Raw genomic sequence first — 19,460 nt, forward strand, 5'->3', positions numbered from 1 at the left:
GGCAGCTGATCAGGGTCACAGACATTCAGCAGCCCCTAACACTGGCATCCCCATAAGCCATTACCAGCCACGGCTGTGCACATCCATTGCTCTGCTGAGCAAAACATCACAAGAGGAGTGAATTTACTATCCCTCCCTCAGTCAGCATCTTTCACAGACGCTTGCTGCTCTCCTGCCACATAGACCCCCCAACAGAAATACAAAGCTGGAAGCTAACGATGAAGGTCCGGCTTCCACAGCACCAACACACCTCCAAAATACTACTCAGAGGAAGGAAATGGCAGGTCCCTTCTTAATTGTACTCTCACCTCTGTTGCTCTAAAGCATTGTGTATTTGCCCAGCACTCCCAGCCTGTCAGCCATCTGACAGTCCTGCTGTTCTATCCGTTAGCGCTACACAAGTCAAACAATGTATTTTGCACACGAGAGACAAGTTGCTGAAGTGGTCTTACCATGCAGCACACGAGAGCAGTACGGCGAGAAACAGATCCAAATGCCTTGACTGGTGGCTTTTTAATTACAATATACGGCAGTATACAGGACATGCCACACTGGGAGAAATGTACTGCTCAGTCAAGTTTACCAGGAGAAAAATATTACAAAGAAAACTGCAGTGTATTCCAAGCTCTGCTTCTGACTGAAGCCACACGTCAAAGACCACACGGGTGTTGAACAGGCTGTTACAAAAAGAAAATCCCAAGAGGTGGCTTAGGAGAACCCAGGAGAGCAGGACAACAGGACAATGGCAGATTTATTTACAATAGGACACAAAGAATACATACATTAATTAAAAATTACAAAGAATACAGAGAAAACACTTTGGGGAAGGGAGAGAGATCAATGCTGGCTGAGCCTCTCCACTGGGGCAGGGGCAGAAAATTTAACAAAAAAAAAAAAAAATCAACCACAATTTCAGGGAGGGATCTCAAATTAGAACTGACGCAGGACTCCACAGCACGCTTGGCTCGTGCATCCCCTGCTCCCTTTTTCCATCCTTGATTCCTGGCTGATTAGACTTTGGCATGACGGGCAGCCAAAGAAGCTATTAGGCAAGGCTGGAAAGACTTGGTGCTGAGGAGTCAAGCTGCCTGGGAAGCCAGCTCCCCGCAGGGGGCAAGGCCGTCAGTAAGAGACACAGGTCCTTGTGTGAACCTGGTGGAAACTTATGGCAACTGGGGTTAAAAAAAAGCCCCAAACCCCTCAAGGGTGCACATCAGTGCTGGTAACAGGGAGGGCTTTGGACAGTTCTGGGTTGGAACGGTGTCACCTGTGGCATCTGGTCATCTGGAGACCTTACTGCTTACTACAGCAAGAAGTAAAAGCAAAATTTTCATAGATCTCACTAAAAAAATCTCTCCCCTGTAGCCCTGACTGAATCCAGCTAGTCTGGGGATGGAAGGAGCCTTCACTGTAATGTGGAACCTTTTTAGTGGTAAATATCATTTAAGTGACAAAAAAAAAACCCAAACAAACCAAACTTTAACCTCTTTTAAAAAGAGCTTCCCATAGGCTGATTCAGGCATCAAGCCATGGAAAAAGAGGAGCCCGCTGCAGAAGAACCCACATCGGCTATCCCGGAGGGCTTGGACTGTTTTGTGGAGAAGAACAAAATACAGCTTAGGGGCATACACTTTTTCTGTTCCCTGGAGGTAGAGAATCTAAGAGGAGGAGAAGAGAGCAGCAAGAGCAGCTGGAACACAGGGCAGGTAGTGAGACAGCCCGCTCCTGGCAATGGGAGAACTCCTCGGGGCTACTCCCTGTCCCCAGCCCCTTCCGCACGGCCTGCGCACACCTCGCGGCAGCTCAGGCAAAATACTGCATCAGATTGCTTGGCACTAAAGCAGCGGCGTCGCGGCCCTCTCTCTGCAGGGCTCTGCACAATCCCGGTGGGGATCCCGGGAAGGAAGCCTGCCCCCTTTCCTCATGCGGCTGGAGCAGAGCTATCGACAGAACAAACCCTTGTAGTTACCTCGCGCATCCTTCCAGTCCTGTATTCTAGCACCAGCACAATCACGTTGCTTCCACCAGAATGTTACGTCCTGCTGCAGCTGGCTACACCTTCCGAAAGAGAGGAAATCCCTCAGCCCTTCCCATGGAGGCATCCGAAGCAGCCCATGCTGTCCAAGGCCAGAGGGAGGGAGAAGCGATGCCGAGGGTTGCAGTTCTCAAGCTCTCTCAGGGTGAAATTGCACTTCCCAGGCTCCGAATGGCACCTCCATCAAATTGTAAACAAGCCGAAGCCAGGACTTCTGCAGTCAGAGCGCGCCAGACTCACGCTGGGTAAGCCTTTAGGCTCCTTTTATTTTGCCATAGTCAAGCTCCCTCTTCTGTGCAGACATGAAGGCAGGAAAGAAACTCAGTCTGATATTTGTCTGAAGAGTCTCCCTGAATCCTAGAGCACCCTAGGGGCTGGAAGAAAATGTTTTCACAAGTGTTTCCACTGCTGTCTCAAATCCATTCGTCATCAACATAAAAAAAAAAAAGGATGAATTAGCAAAAAGGGGGTTTACTTATACAGAGGGATATTTCTCTGCTAAAAAACTCCCTCAAATATGGAACAGGATAATAAAGTTAAAATGTAAGGTATCTACAGACCCCTTTTCCCCCGAGAAGTAGCCCAGAATCCATGTACACTGTGCCAAAGTTACATTCCAAAACAAGGAGTTATTTATTTCTCTTGTCACTCTCCCACTGGATTTTGTTTCCTTAAAAGAGTTGGGAGAAGATGTCCCCTTCACTCCTGGGACAACACGCATTCAGAGGTGTCTACTTTCTGCTGGGTCTCTGGATCTTCAGTCTATTTTCACTGCGGCATAGATCTTCCGGACAAACATGTAGGCTGCATAGAAGCCAATGGTTCCAGTGAGGAGCCAGAAGGACAAGACCATAAGGGCGGTGTAGCCGAAGTATAGTAAGGAGGGAATGAACTCAACAATATCCAGCTAAAACAGAAGAGGAAAAAACAGGCAAAATCAAGTACAGAGGTAACAAGAGTTAGCTCCCCAAACCAGCCAGTGCCCTCCACAAGGGGGGAGTTGACAAAGGGAGGAAAGCCTCCACTCTATTCATTTTTGTCCAGCTGAAAAGAGATCCCCTTGGAGGTGGGGTTAGGGAATGCTGCTCCGCACAGGTAATGCGGGCAGGGGCCTCGGGCACTTACAGCCTTCTCTCCCCTCTGGAAGGGCCGTTAGCACCATCGGCTGGTGAACTGCCTTGGGCTGGCATGGGGACAGACTAGAACTAGGCATCCCACCATTTCCTTTCCCAAATCAAACATCTCCTCTAGAAAGGTAGCACTTTCATACAAGAGGAATAACAATACCTTGTTCACAAAGTAGAAGATGGCATAGATCAGCACATAGAAGGCAGATCCTCCAGACACCAAGAAGGTCCTCCACCACCAGCGGTAATCCTGACAGGGTAAAAAGCCTCATTACCCCACAGGCTTCCTTTTCCTGTGTCACTGTCTCAGGGGAGCTGTGACCTTTCTGGGACAGGGAGAACACCCCCCATTTTCCTTCAAAGGAAAACCACAGTTTGGGGCTGGGGAACTATTTTGTCACAGAAGTGTTTCCAAACAAAGAGGATGAAAAACTGACAGTGAAGCAAAGCCAGGTCAGTATCATAGCACCTGCTACCAAAGAACACAGCTCACCTCCGGCCCTGAATTTTGTTTTGTATGTGGATGGAATGAAATAGTTTCTTTGGGAAGAGATGTCAGCTCAAAATACCCTGCTCCCAGCATAATTTCTGGTATGAAACCACAGTTACCAGCCTAGCAGATAATCAAGTAGCTTCAATTCTCCTTGAAGTCAAGAGGTGTCACACTCATGAAGCTGGGCCACACTAGATTTCTGCTGAGCAGCAGCAATAACATGATCTGTGCTTTTCCAGGAGCAAGCACCCTGAGCTACTGAAACTACAAATGCAGAAATCTCACCTCAGCACAAAGCTGGAAGTACACCATGACAATGCTGATTTGGGAGCATGATACCACCAGGATTATAAACACCAGGAAGAGAAAGCCAAAAAGGTAATAGAACTGGTTCTCCCAGATTGCCTGAAACAAAGACACAGCAGAAATTTGTTTCTGTGCTACTGTGATCAATCAGTGAACGTGAGACTAACTTCTAGCAGCTAACCCAAGGAAAAACGAGGAGCCCCTCAGCCTCATGTAGATGAAACCACACATCTAATGCGTTTCACAGTGTTACTTCAGAGGAATCAGGCTGCAAAAAGGTTCCCAAAGACAGCTCTGAGGTAGGTTGTTCATTCCCCTCCATCTCCCTGGCAATGGAGCAGCAAATTCCTCCCCATCCATAGGTGGTGAAAAATAGGCAGCAGCTGGAATGGCTCAGGCCTCAGACCAGGACCCCTCCTTGACATAACATTACAGGAAGCTCTCACCTTTACCATCATCCCTCAAATCACCACGGAGTGTCCCATAGACAGCTCCGGGTGTCTTCAGCAAGAGGACAGTCTGAAGAGACCCACAGCCCAGCTCTCTGGAAACAATTCCGAGCGGCCTGGAGGGAACCTGCTAGCCCCTTCAGTACGTACAAGAATAGGATACTGCTCCAGTGGAAGCCCCCTCCCTTTCAAAAGCTTTGCCATGAGAGGAATCCTATTCAGGAGCAAAGTGGGTTAAATGCTTACACTGAAAATGAAGAACAGTTCAATGAACATAGCTCCAAAAGGCAGGATACCAGCCATGAGAATCCTATAAAGCAAGAAAGAAAAGTCATAAGCAGCACAATATAACTGTCTGGCCATTACAAGTCCCCTGTAACCACACAGAGCACTCCTAGCAAAAGCTCTACAGTTCCAGATTACTGGAATAAATTTCACACACTAAATGGCACAGCTGCTCCCACTTTTGAGCACATACCACTTTATAGCACCAGTCATACCACATCAAAATTGTCAAGGATGTCTCCAATATCGCATTACTCAAGGAAGAACATCTGCCATCTGTCTGTGTCCAGAGACCAGCAGAAGGTGACATTCAGCAACCCAAGACGACTGAGGGGAGGGGGCTCAACTCACCGTATTTCCTAGACACTCATCACTCACCCAACAAATTTATTCATATACCACCTCTGCTCTGGGATCTGCCTGGGAATCTGATTTGTCCGTACAGGATTGTCATATGGCTGTTTGCGAAATCCAAAGTAGTAACCCAGGTAGACCAAGGGTAAGGATATCCCAAACCACATGCAGAGCAAGGCCACCATGGTAGGGAAAGGCACCTGGAATCACACCAAGAGTCACAAAAGTGAGGCTGACAGCTCACCTGCCCTGGAGACTGAAGTCACCAGCCAGACCAACTCTCCAGTCGACCACTGCATCAACACCCACATTTAGAAAGATACTGCAAAACTAAGCAAGTCCCTGACAGCCCAGTCACCCTCCTCCCATCCAGCAGGCTCCAGGATGAAGGTGGTACCTACCGCTCCAGAGGAGTGTTTCCCCCAGATGAAACAGTTCAGGACGAAGCAGATACCAAAGACGACACCCGGATACAGGGTAGCTGTCTGCAAGAGCAACCACACGTTAAGAGAAAACACGACTAATCAGCCAGATGTTTGTCTTTAATGAGTCCATTGCTGGGGCAAGGCACGTGTGGAGGAAGCATCCCTTTTGCTGCAGCACTAATACGCAGCAGATGGGCTGTGGGGAGGATCTCAGACAATCCTCTTGCTTTACTATAGTACGTGCTCTGGTATTCGCCCTTTCATGTAAAGCTACGAGGACTCAATCCACATCAAATCTCTGCAGTACAGCCAGGCTGTGTTCAGCTACCCACAAATATGCGTGGAGCTTATCCACATATCTTGCCATCAACAAACCTGGATAAACAGCACAGAACACCACAAGACTCACACAAAAGGCTCCCTTCTTCCATCGATGACCTTTCAGAGTCCGGTATAAGCGGCCAGCAAAGAATCCACCAAAAACCCTGGACAGAAACAAGCCAAGACAAAGAAAATTAACTTTCATTGTTGGGGAGAGGAGGGGTGGGCAGGACAGCACTGCTGTGAGAAGCAGTGGAGGAGACACCTACCCCATGAACATGAAGAGGAAGCAGGCGGTAGTCATCAACGCACCCCGGCTAGAAGGCGACAGCATCCCCAGCATAGCAACAACTACAGAGGGAAAAAAGGATGAACAGCAGCTCTAATGTACGTGTGCTAGCCAGCATCTGGAGAACATGGGCCCGTCCCATATGCAGACCACAGCTGCCTGGAATCTCTGCCTTCTGCACAGACCTCATTTCCTTCAAAGCATAATGCATCCACAGCCTCCAGCACTGGCCACAGAGGGGAAGCCACAGCTTTGATCTCAAGCTACAGACCATGCTTTAGCCTCAATTTCCCCAGAGATTTGAGCAGGTGCAGCTCAGAAGGCAAGGCACACGTGCAAATGTCTCTCAGCCCACTAACACCCAGGGCTCCTATCTTGATAACAGGAAATATAAACACAAAAAGATGCCTTCAGCTGGGAAATGCTATCTAGAAACTCCGAAATGCTGAGCACAGGCCTATTGCCTTGATCAGCCCCGCAACAGGAAGCAGCCTTATGTGACCTCACTCAAGCTAAGGTGAGCGTAGGTTGAAGTCAACGGGAGCTACAAATGTCCTTGAGCATTGTTCCTCTTCTTGTTACAACCACCCCATGCAACATGTGCCACTTACAGATGACAATCAGGATCATACAGAAGAGCTGAATTCCAGAACCCAGGAGAGAGCTGAGGATCATAGGATACTGTGGAGGCCTGAAGACATCTCCATGCACAAGTTTCCAACCAGATTCCTCCATGGTATCTTCCTGTAGCAACAACAGGAAAAGAAGGTTATTTAGTTATGATATGCCAGTGGAAATTAAGGTCCTACCACAGCCTAAGAGGTTAATTTCCCTGTATCTGGTTCTTCTACAGAATTTTATCGCTCTAGTTAAGAAACTTCTTTCCTCTTGGGCTTAAAACTGTTAAGACCTGAACTGCCAGTGCCAGGGCACACATTTACAGAACGGTCTGCAGTCATTACTTAGGTCTGAAGACATCTGAACTGGTAATCTGCCATTGTACACAGATAGCCAAAGGTGGCCTGACAGCACGTGACAGAACTGCCCCTCTCATCTTCAGGGCTCAAAGTAAAACAGGGGCAAGGAAAGAGACAATATATCCAAGTCTTCAGAATAGATCCCTCCTCATCTGTGCTTCCCTCCTGCTTTGATCCCAGCCCCAAGAACAAACACATACAATGTCATCTTCCTTGTTGTAGTTAGCAATGTCCTTCCGGAGAGTCCGGATGATGATCATGCTGAGAATACCTGAAAACAAGCACAAACTGAGTTTAGCTCAGAGGAGAGGCTCCTACATGGCTGCGCTGCTCTTATGCTGTGCTGCTCTCACGCTGTGCAACTACATGGCTCCCACCAACACACAGTGCTGGCTAGGAGAGGAGGCCTTGAGTCATTAGCCATCTTCCCCAGGCTTCAGCAAAGACAGAAACAAAACCCCAGGGAGTAGGGAAGGCAGTATTCCAGCAGGAGTGGGGCACTGTGGCTTTCCTGTGTTTGCCTCAACTACCCCAGTCAGAGAGCAGAAGTGGGTAACTGTCTGACCCCATGGGGCGTTGCCTGAACAGGGAGGTTTTATGTGCTCATGTTAGTTTCCTGCCCTTTCTGATCAGGTTCAAGACATGGCCACATCCTCCTTGAGCCACCTGCAGCTGAGGCTTAAACAAAGTTCCCTGCAGATTAATGGTAAAGCCTTCTTCATCCCACACATCTCACTCACCTGAAAGGAAGAAGACGACCACAACCGAGTTAATGATAGAAAACCAATGAATCTGCACATCACTCATGGTCAGGTAGGTGTCCCAGCGGGAAGCCCATTTAATGTCACTTTCCTGAAAGAACAGGAAAGTTTTTCTCATAACAGCACATCCCCAATATTCTCCACAACACCTTTGTGACAGACACTTGGAGCACCAACTGCCAGCCAGCCAGGGGTAGTGAGCTGCCAGCCAGCTTCCCATTACTCCCTCACCTCCCAGTGGACAGAGTAGGTGAAGAGCAACTGGTTCTCTTTAGAAGGATCTATTTCCTGAGGGGCAGAGCCCGTAGCTTCAGGCAGGGTGCACATACTCTTCTCATCAGCCTTCAAGTCTGTAAGGGAAAACATGGCACATGCTAGGTCAGCCCTTCCCTTGAGGCACCACCTCTCCCACTGACCGTCCTGGCCCCAGGTACCCTTAAGGCACTGGGCTGCAATTACTCCAAATACTGCAGGGGAAGCACTTGTTCCTTTCTCACTTGCTTTGCAGTTTGCAAAACTATTCTTCCGATCAGAAGTGGAGCACTGTTAACAAACTTTAAGGAAAGCTATACATAGGACTTTCCTTAACTGCAAGGATAAAAGCCAGAGGCTCTGAAGCCAAGGATTTAGACCATGAACAAATCCTCAATTCCACGTGACACGCTGAGAAACAAGACCTCTCCAGCAGAGCCTGCTGCTGCCAGAGGAGAGTTGCACATGATGATACGCACGATGAGCAACTTCCCTTCAAGACACCTGTTTCATGTTGGGTTCACTGAGGTAGGAGTGTTTTCCCCCTAACCATTCTTTCTGAAACTTGATCTCCCTAGAACAGTTCCAAACATTCTGTGGGTCTCTGGACTAGCAGGTAGTGTCCCAGTGGGGGAAATCTGGGCCACAACAAGAGCTAGATGCCATGCATACTTCATGCTAGATGACACTGGGGAAAAAAAAAAAAAAAAAAATCTAACCGCAAACCCTCAAACTCAGATCTTTTTATATGAATTAATTTTCCACAGATTGCATTTCAAGTATTGAAATGGTTGGTACTCTATTGTTCATACTTCCTTAATAACAAAGGGGTTTATTGTTCTTATAGTTTGGACTCTCTCATTTCTGTGCCCCAAGACCAGTTGTGAAAGCAACAACTGGCACCCTGATACATCACTGGCATTCAACTCTTGGCCCTACAAGAGATTCTTCTCCCTTGCTCCCCTCCCTAAGAATCTCTTACCTTCTAGTTTAATACTTTGGGGAATCACTTCAAAACGTACAACCCTGTAGGTGGGCTCCTGGTTCTCTTCCACATCCTCTCTGTGGTAGTAAAGTATGAAGGAGAGGTGGTTGTGCAGGTAGAACTAAAACAGATTGACATTAAATAAAAAGTTAGCACCCCAAGGAAGGAACAGGCAAAGTTTAGAAAGCAGCTTCAGTTCAGAAAACTAAAGACTCCAACTGTTCCCAGATGCATTGTGCTACAGAGCAAGATCAGGCTAACACTTTCTAAGGCTAAAAGAACAAGAGGAGAGAATAGATGTTGAAAAGGTAACACCTCAACCACTCCAGGCATCGGGGACAATGTTTCAGTCTATTTCTGGCCTGGAAAATATCATTCTATGTCACATCTCAACCATGCATTCAGTGGCAGCAGAATCGCCAAATTTAGATTGGAAAGACCTCAGTAGCTACAACCCCGAGTTTCCTGTCTGCTTTTTCTACCAGGCAGACATACATTACCCAGGCTCCGAGGGGCCCCACAGGTGTCCTAAGCTTGCACTTTCAAAAGGCTCTATATCACCTATTACATGAACAAAGCACAGCAACCCCAAGCTGGCACAGCAGATTCTTTCACCTGTAAGACCTTAGGCTCAAGCGATCAGAGCTCTGTGTGCAACTGAACACTTGAGTATGATAAAGAGACGCGTCTGTTAAGTCAAACAGCTAATCTTAGGGCACACAATCATGGAAAATAGCTGCAAGAATAAACATGCTAAGTTTCCATTTGCAAACTTAAGCAGCTTTTCCTCCAAAAAACACTTTTTTTTTTTTTAATACAAGATGCTCCAAGACCATTAAAGATTAGCCAGCTTTGGGGTATGTTGCCTTTGTCCTACTGAGGGGAAACCACCACATGCAGTCGTCCAACATCATACAGCGAGTCAAAGCTAGGACTCTTAGCTATTGTACCAGTAGTCCAGCACCTACTCCCTTCTTCCAACAAGAAACCTCTCTCGCATATTTCCACTCTTTATAAAACCTTTTGGTTGCATTCCCAATCCTGATACTCTCTTGTAGACTTCTAAAGCCCTCTGACAACCACCCAGATCTCCTCCGGCCATCCCTCAGACAGCATCTAGATTCTCTACCTTGTTACCGTCCATAAACCCAAGCCTGTATCCATGCTCAAACTGCACATCCTTCTCCTTCTTCTTCTCCTCTTCCTCACGATTGGAATAAAACTCCAGCCGTGTTGCCACAGGGAGGTTATCAGCAATGCTGAAAACACAGATTTCAGATCAAATTTGTCCACAATACAGAATCCCCACTGACATAAACCCACACTCGAGATGACTCACAGATGTACATAGTAATCTTCCCTGATCCGCTCAGCGATCAGCTTGCTCTGCTCCACTGTCAGAGTCACTGGTTTATTGGGAAAGTTGCACAGAACTTCACATTTCTTCTCCACGTTCATGGAAACCTGGAAAGGTGTATTTACAATTCGGTCTCCCCGAAGAACCTCACCTGGAAAACGGGAAAATAAGGGCAGGGTGAAAGACCGCCAGGCTTCTTGCCACTGATCTTGCCAATGGGTTGGCAGCGCAATGTACAGCTGGAACGATGACAGCAAGTCTCCTTTGTTACCACAGATGCAAGGATAAGATTGAAGGACAGTTAAGCTATTTTGTTGGAAGTATTGAGCTCTATTTATGAAGCAGGTTACATGCCCTCCTTCTGGAAAGGTGCTTCCTCTTTCCAATATATGGACATCCTAGTTTGCAAACAGCTAGCATATAACAAATTAGAGGAAGCAGGCTCTCCACAAACAGTTTGTTAGAGATGACATTTGCAATTGCTTTTACTCCTGTAAACACACCCTCACGCAGCGCATAAGCGGCAGCCCACTTACTGCTGGGGAACATGCTGTTCGACAGATACGTACCAAGATTCTCAGCCTTGTATGTTATCTTGGTGGGCTGGCAGAAGGGCAACGAGTAGTACTCATATGGTAGCTGGGTTCGTGAGCTAGTGAGCTTCACAGCCTGGAGGAAAAATGGAAGGATTATCCCCATGAAAGAACTCAGATAGTTTCCTATCCTCTCAGCATCAGCCAAGAGCTGAAGCTTACTTCAGGATACCTCCCATAAAGCTCATTTTTGGAAGCTGTTAAATAAAAAAATTAAAATAAAAAAAAAGGAGACAGATATTCCTGGGAGAACAGAGCTCCAGCTTTCTTTCCTTTTGCACAATTCCTAGTTATACATTCTCTACACTACGATTTAGTAGCAATTCATTCACAAACAGAGAAACACTTGAAGAAAGAAGCATGGTGGATTGGTTTCACAAATTTATGGCTCAGTGGAGTCCTAAGAAACAACAAAGAGCTCAAAAGAGATTCAGGAGTCCCATTTCATACAAGACTGCAGTTATTTCCTCAAAAAAAAAATAAAAAAAAAATCATGTCACACTGGACCTAGAGGTCTGGCCCCTAGTGATATGAAGAGTTCAGCAATTTTTATCTCTGTAAGGAAAGCCAGAGAGCCATCAGATTGGGAAGACAATGGATGATGACAAAACCCAAACATTTCTGGAGAGTTCCCACAAATCACATGGCACAAGGGAAGTGCAAAGACATACCACGATAGCCAAGGCCACAGTTGCTCCGAAAAACAGAAGCATTTTGTAACGCAGCCAAGCTCATTTATTGGAAGAGCGCTGGCAAACACGCTGACTTGCCTTATCACTTGAGGAAGCATTTGGCCCATGAAATCCCTTTGAGAACAGCCATTCCAATACCCCCTTCTTCTGGGAAGCTTACTGTAGCCACAGGCAAGTCTCATTTGCTTAAAAATAGCCTACGTCTGGCAGCCTGTGGCCAAAGAGAAAATTGTGTTGTGCTTCAAGTGGGAGCAGCCAACCTCACCATCCCCAAGGGTGCTGGATTTTGCTGAGACAAGAGGCCACAGCTTTAGAAAAATAAATTAAATGGGCTATAAATTGCTGCTGTCTGGAAACAAAGCCTGGCTTCCTCCTGTATGGGTGAAGCAGTTCTATCATTCACTACCAGCAATACTGCACAGGAACAGCTCTTCAGCAAGCCTGGGTTGTAAGATCTGCAATGCTCAAGGACAAATGCCTGCACTTCGAAAGGGCTTACCATGGATTTCACTTGACTTGAAGACACAACATGAGCAAACTGGGTGGAAGAGAAAATTGAAAATGTCTGACTTAAACCACTTCTTTATTCTACCATTCACCTACCACCCAAAGGCCCACCTTCTATAAGCACTTTAAGAGTCAGTATAATGCTGGAGAAAAATCTCTGATTAATTCACTTCAAAGCTACAGTGAGAAGGAGGGCTCTTTTCCCAAACAGAGCAACATCTTGAGGACTTTGGTGCAACTGCTGAAGGAATTTGGTAGAAGATATCAGAAGTAAGAAAGAGAATCATGTTGGGAACTGCAGGGTAAGGTGACGACAGTGACCACTTGAGGGCTGCTTACACCCAACACCCTACATGAATGTTGTGAAAAAGATAAAATACCTGTCCCCAAAATTTTAGTAACAGGATCCCCAAATTTTACTTTCTAGTCCCACTTAGCTGCTGTGATATAAAGAAGGAAAAAACCAAAACACAAGCAAACCTAAACCAAACAGACTAACATTCTATCTAAGTTCCATCTAAGTTCATCCTACCTTTATTTCTACAGGATCATTGCGGTGGAAGTTGATAGGAGCCACACCAGGTACATAGAAAGAGTTTGTACTGTGCAGCAACAACAGCAAGACCAGCGTATATCTTAGCCTTTCCTGCAGAAAGGAGAAGAAACATTAAAAACAAAACAGAAACATGGGAACAACATTAGAGATGGGCAACAACACTGAAGGTGTCCATCCCAGACATTAGAAAGGCTGTACAGTCAGGCGATTAAACACAAATCAAATTCACAAAAACTATTCTTAACCTTGTTTTGTGACTCTCATCAAATCACTTTCCACTCTGTGTGTCTCTTCATCTGCAATTAGGAAAACACTGGCTTTGCTCAACCACAGGAAAATGCACTTATCTGTAACACGCTTCATCTAGCAGGCTGTCATCTGACTCTTCTACTCCCACCCATCTAACACCCGTACCAGAAAACGCCATGGATTACTAGAGAAGAGGGCCGTAGCCTTGGCACTGGATTTCTGTCAGCTCTGCTCATTAGGATTTACCGTGTAGCCACTTACGGACTGATGCTCACGTGCCGCTACCTGCAGTAGTAGAGTAGTTAGAGTAAGGTCTGACACCAAACTAACTCCTCGCTGCATCCAAAGGGATGGTCACATCACCGCTCCCTCCTATTCCACTCTTCTTTCGTCAACCCTTCGGGCCACAACACAGCTCAGTAACACGGCAAAAGTTTTCACCCCTTTTTCAGGGAGCGGGGAGACAGGTCAGGCTGGAAGGTTCAATCACTTCCATGGGGGCTCGAACACAAACCAGACCCCGTACACCAGCAGCAGCAGCAGCAGCAAACCCTTTAATGGACTTTGCTGCCTCCTGGGTCCCTACCATTACCTCCAGTAACGCAGCCCAGCTCAAGGAAGGAAGGAAGGCTGTAAAATGAAAATTGAGCTTTAAAGAGTATTGATAGACAGCAGCACCTTGGCTGGATTAGAATATCAGCTCTAGTATAATCTCATTGTATCACTAGCTTCAGCCCATTCTCCTGAACTCCCTGCGTGTACAGCACCATTGGAAAACCAGACAAAACCCAGAGTCTGGTTTGGGACAACTCTCAAGCGAATGCTGCAGCAATAATAAACTCAGTTGCTGCCTTCCTCTGCATGTCCTCGGCAGGGCAGGCAGAGTCAGTCTCCATGACCTACTGCCCTTCCACCTACATGCAGGAGCTCTGCAATCAAGGGTGGGAAGACAAATATAGAAGAGAAAAGGGAGAGGAAACAGACTGACCAAGTGAGACAGGCTTGGGCTGAAATGAGCCACCACCAGCCCAATGCCTGCTCTGGCTCAGCAGGGCCTGGGGTTCAGCACTACCCTCCCACCAGTTAACAACATCTGGGCAGGCCACGAGGGAATTAAACACAAGGTCAGCTTGCGGATACAAGCCAGATACCATGGGCAGCAGAGGGGAAAACACACTGAGATCCAGGCTCCCGGCAGCCACCCATGGAGCCCACCCCAAACAGCCAGCCCCCACATGGCTGCTCCCTGTCAGCAGTGATCCACGGGGAAGGTGGAAGGGAGACGGGATCCGGGACCCAGAGAGCGGCTGGCAGGAGCTCTGGGCGCAGACGCAGACCGCAGGGTACCGGCACTGCCAACAGCTCCTCCTGGCTGGAAGGGGCAGGCTGCTATGCTGCTACAGCCACAGCATCTTTCTCAACGCAGCACTGGAGCACAGTCAGCACACACACAACACCAGAGGAAACGTTCAACAGCTTGACAGTCACAAGCTAGGTGTGGACAAAAAGCAGCTCTATCACAGGGATCCTTCATCAGGTCGGCGGTGGGGGGAAATAATAAATCTGTGTTTACTGCTCCCACACACCCTTCCTCTTCATCACCTTCCTTTTGCCTTATTCTGAGGCTAGTAAGGTACATTTGGCCCAGACACCCGTGAGGGTCAATAGAGCATCCAGAATTACTGGCACTGAGCAGGATGAAAAAAAAAGTCATAAATATTGGGAGTTTTTTAATCTAAAATGTATTTAAGATGCAAATGCTAGGCACCTACATAAAATGTGTTAATACTAAATTATCAGATACATCTTTTTTGCTTACAAGGGAGATTTTCAAATCTATTCTAAGCACAGCTTAATGCAGTTAGAGCAGGCAAAAAGCCTCACCTGGAAAGTAACTGGCAAGCACTCTTTTTAAAATTGCTTGGACTTAATACTGATCTACTTCGAAACAATGTGGGGCTTGTTTTCTGTGCTTCACTAAATTTTGCCTTCTCCGATCTTGTAAAGAGTGCTCTGTGACTCTCCAACCAAGTAGGAAAAGGTCTCCTGGGCAGGTGAAGCACTAGAAGGGAACAGCACTCTTGTCCTACATCATGCTCTACAGCAGCCAGCAACCTGTAGCAATTATCCGCTTCGTTTGCCACTGAAGTGCCAGAAATACACAGCATGATATTACTTAATAAAAACCAAAACCACACCAGTGCCATCCTTGCCCTGAAGAGCTTGCAAGATGACAAGATAAGGACAGAACTTCAGAAGGCACTCAGGAGACATGCAAGCATGTAGAAGATGAAATTTTTGATGACACCTTTGGCAGAAATTAGGCTCTTTGAATACAGATGACGATGACTCAGGCAGCACCAGGCAACAGAAAAGACAAGAGGGGGCTATGGAAAGCCTTGCCAGGAAAAAACATTTGGTAGCAAGAAATGGGAACGCTGCTATGCAACAGGTGGGGGGAGCGTTGGAAGTGAAATTTGAAGGAAATGCCCAGTGCACGTTCCTAACCTGGCAGCTCACACCCAACGGAGCACGTGTAGGCTGAAGCCAGGGCCTTTCTTATCAGGATCTGTGCTTTCCTATTGACAGATGTGCTTCATCGTCTCCAAATGAAGGCAGCAGTTTAGCAATGACAACACGGACACATGCCAAAACATCTGCATAACTCATGGGCAGTCATCTCATTTGGGAGATGCCTGCAAGCTAAGTTATCTCCTACGCAAGGTCAAAACTCGCAGGACGGAGCTCTGCTTTAGTTCAGTCAAGGAGCCCTGGTGAGGCACAGACTTCCAGCAGACAGGAGACACCTTCTTCGTGGCCTTTACCAATTACTTACATTTCAAAACACATGCACAAAAAAATCTCTCAGATAACAGTCTTGTATCTGAGGTGCCAGCAAATCATACAACAAAGCAATAAGTAGCACAACAAATATGCATAACTCCAGATCAAGAAAAACCCAGCTGCATGTAGACAAAAATAATTATTATTGTACTATATGTGTTGCTGCAGACACATACTGGCAAGAGACCCTTTCTTGGGAGAACATGACCTAAATGAGAGAATTAACTGCAGAAGCACAATCAACCCCTCCTCCCCCTGTCCCCCAAATCACAGTGCCTGGTGAGAAGCACTACTCACACTGAAGTGATCTATCACGTGCAAAAAGCCTGCTGAAGGAAAGCAAAGTTCTTTCTCTCAAAAAAGAAAATCTATTTCAAATGCCACTGTATTCCTTCTGCACACAGGACCCCGACAGAAGTCACACTCAGGTCTCTCTCTCGCACTGGTGGAAAGTAGCCTGGGGAAATCACGGCACGAGACCAGGCAGAGAGCGTCACCCCTGGAACACCGGGCATGGTGCAAGCAGGACACTGCCAGCACTGCTGCAAGCACAGCTACGCTAACCACCCCTCGGAGCAGCAGGCACCAGCCTCTCTCCCCATCGTCACGTAACTCGGCACACCCGTCTTCTAAGGGCAACAGCAACTATCCTCAAGTCTGTGGGATCTCTCTTGAAAGATTTTGAAAATCTATTCCTGTAATTAACTTTAGAATGGAGCACTTGGCTATAAGAATAAATTAACTCAAACCTTCCTTGCAGCCATTCTAACAGTATTTCCTGTTCTGTGCGCAGCAATGAGAACAGAAGTTCGCACACAAACCCTCTCTGAGAAGGTATTTCTGGATGATTATCACTACACTTGATATTTGCAAACAATTCCAGGACACAGTTTCTCTGATTTATCTCATTTAGAAAGACTTAAAGAATATTGCCATTTTCTGTGAATTCACAAAAGGTTTACAAAACATATGGCCAAAACAGAGCAATTGTTTAGCTAAATCCTAGCCTGACCAAGCGCAAAGAAAGCCTACAATGTGCATTTATGCCATTACCACGCAACTGTGTGTGCTTCCCTATGGCTTGCGGTCCCTGAAGCTACCACTGCCAGAGCCTGAACTCCAACATTTATTTAAGGGAAGGGGGAAACAGAAGCCGACAAGCTTTGCCCTGTGGCACGCTGCCAAGGCATCTCACATAACCCAGAGGACCTATGGCCGGGCCGTTCGCATCCAGGACATCCCTGCCCAGGTCACTGGGAAGCGTTTTTTCTACAGACCGACAACTTGAAGAAACCTTTCAGCAGCAGCAATTTCAAGCATTTTGCAAGCATGTTTATAGGGCTGGTACTGTATCAGGGCTGGTTTAGGTCTTACAGTTCTATAATCCACATATGAACTTAAGAACACGATACAGTATTTGCTCAAAGGGAGGAAAAGGAAGTAGGAAGCGACAATGATGAGTATCATATGAATGAGACGATGGACATAGTCCCACTTCTTTTCCGCAGAGAAGGGCAAGAAGGACATCAAACAGCCATAAGCAAGAGCTTTTAACTTTCAAAGACAGTTTTGAAGAAAAAGAGGGAAAACGCAACCTACGCAGAGCCATTTGTCCAGCCAGATTCACAAAGCTCTGATATCCCATTCTACTTACCAAAACTTTTTAATACGGTGACAGAAAGGGAGGGAAGACATAACCCACTACTTTGTGGGAGGAAAAAAAATCCACACGTAACAGAGCAAACTGAAGCTCTCCCACATGTAACATTTATTCTACCCTCAGGCACATTAACAGGACATGCATAGTGCTAACGGCACCTGCTCTTCAGCCCCTCTGAGATGCTAGCCTGACACTCGCCTCCCTTTTTCAAGGGCTGCCTCGTTAGATGTTCTTGACAACTGTTTGGACAAGCTCATCTTTATTGCATCTCTACCCAGCTCACCCTTGCACTCGGAGGAGTCACTGAAAGCCTTTCGAAAGGAGACAAGTGCTGCATTCACATTGATTTCAGAGAGCTCCTTTGACACCAGGAGAGCTGTTAGCAGTCTTCTCTGCCTTTCATAAAAGAGAAGGCTACAAGGAAATTCCCAGTAGGACCATCTTCAGCTCTCAAAGCCAGCTCAGACGCTCCCTCCTCCCTGCCTGGGAGAAAGCCAGCAGAGTTTGAAGATGCTTAAAGCAAAAGAAATTAAAACCTCCGCTCTTCCAATCTCCCTTCCAGTTTCTGCCAATCTTTGGGCAAGCCAGCAGAGTTTGAAGATGCTTAAAGCAAAAGAAATTAAAACCTCCGCTCTTCCAATCTCCCTTCCAGTTTCTGCCAATCTTTGGGCTACATGAGTCACCTCACATCCCCCACCCTGGCCAACAGCGACCTTTGTATCAGCACACGTCATTTATTCATACAGCTATTCTTACAACACTGATCCTTCTATGAAAGCAAGGAGGAAAATTCATTTTTTCTCCTACAAGACTTCAGGCAGATAATTAACATCTCAGCAGCTCATTTCCTCCTCCGTGAGGTGGCACCGATGCTCGCCTACCTTAGCAAATTCCCACCAGAAACACCTTCAGCTCTCCAAGGATTCAGGGAATAACTCAGTAATAACAACAGAGACGCCGAGGCACGGGGAGGTGAAGCAGCCGCTCACGCCCCAAGTCGATAACCGCTGCCAAACACTTGCGAAAACCGCACGCAAAAAACCCCCAGCCTCTTCGCTTGGCATAAGCACCTGGTTCAGGCCAACGCTTCCCTTCGAGAGAACCGCACGGGGAAAGAAAAGGTTGGCCGGTGCTCCTTACAACCGAGGACGCCCAAAACCTCGGCTCACGCCACGGCCGTGCCCCCCTCCCACCCCTGCGTCCCTCTTGCCCGGACAACGCCGTTCCTCGTGGAATCGGAGCCGGTTTTGCTGCCGAGGCAGGGACCCGCTCCGCCCCGCCGGGCCCGCGGGCACCGAGCGGCGGCCCGAGCTCTGTCCCGCCCCGCTCGCCCCTGCCCTCCTCCGGTAAGGCCGCCAGCCGCCGTCCGGACACCCCCGGGGAGACGCGGGACGGCTATAAGGCCCCAGACGGAACCGGGGAGCCTTCCCCGGCCTGGGACCGGCGCAACCCGCGGGGACGGGGCGAGGGGACGGCGCGGGGCTGCGGGCCGGGCGCCGCATCCCTCCCAGCGCGGTGCAGGCCCGACCCGGAGCCCCTCCTCGCAGCGCCCCGGGCCGGGCCGCCTAGCCCACGCACGGCCGGGCCCGGGAGAGGCCGAGGAGGGAGACGAGAGCGGACGCGGGACCGGACCGGGCCCCGCCGGCCGCTGGGGCCGCCGCACTCACCATCGCCGCCGACGCCGCCATCTTGGATCCACGTGTCGGGGCGGACGTCAGCGGAAGCGGCGCACGGTTGGCTGCCGGGGCCTATCGCCATGGCGACGGCGGGCCGGGGCCGGGCCGGACCGGACCGGGCGGCGGAGCTCCCCGCTGCCGGGGCCGGGCCGGCCCGAACCCAGCTGTGCTGCCGGACGGGACGGGATGGGGGCTGCCGCCATCTCCGGTCCCCAGCGGGTCTCCGGCCACCGCGGAGCCGGTCGGAAGGAGAGGAGGAGGGAGGGG

General features: G+C 48.2%; 1 protein-coding gene across 1 annotated transcript; it reads right to left on the bottom strand.

The window, feature by feature from the left end:
* Positions 1-494: 494 nt before the first annotated feature.
* TM9SF4 (transmembrane 9 superfamily member 4) lies at positions 495-19,287 on the bottom strand. Its single transcript, XM_030008704.2, has 18 exons — positions 19,185-19,287; positions 12,741-12,854; positions 10,986-11,085; positions 10,399-10,567; positions 10,189-10,318; positions 9,057-9,180; positions 8,054-8,172; positions 7,802-7,913; positions 7,262-7,332; positions 6,696-6,828; positions 6,065-6,146; positions 5,884-5,959; positions 5,451-5,534; positions 5,074-5,249; positions 4,657-4,720; positions 3,941-4,060; positions 3,323-3,412; positions 495-2,942 (listed from the first exon to the last, which is right to left on the bottom strand). The coding sequence occupies exons 1-18, from the start codon at positions 19,203-19,205 to the stop codon at positions 2,793-2,795; spliced, it is 1,935 nt and encodes a 644-aa protein (XP_029864564.1). The 5' UTR covers positions 19,206-19,287; the 3' UTR covers positions 495-2,792.
* Between the last annotated feature and the right edge of the window lie 173 nt (positions 19,288-19,460).

Source organism: Aquila chrysaetos, chromosome 3, assembly GCF_900496995.4.
Source record: "Aquila chrysaetos chrysaetos chromosome 3, bAquChr1.4, whole genome shotgun sequence".
In the NCBI taxonomy this organism is placed as follows: Eukaryota; Metazoa; Chordata; class Aves; order Accipitriformes; family Accipitridae; genus Aquila; species Aquila chrysaetos.

Excerpts from the sequence above, each read along its gene's own strand:
- TM9SF4 (XM_030008704.2), bottom strand. The coding sequence starts at position 19,205 with ATGGCGGCGTCGGCGGCGATG. Across the intron at positions 4,061-4,656 it reads AACTGTTCTTCATTTTCAGT|GCAATCTGGGAGAACCAGTT; the intron begins GTAAGCATTTAA and ends TCTTTGTTTCAG. Across the intron at positions 2,943-3,322 it reads TCTTCTACTTTGTGAACAAG|CTGGATATTGTTGAGTTCAT; the intron begins GTATTGTTATTC and ends CTTCTGTTTTAG.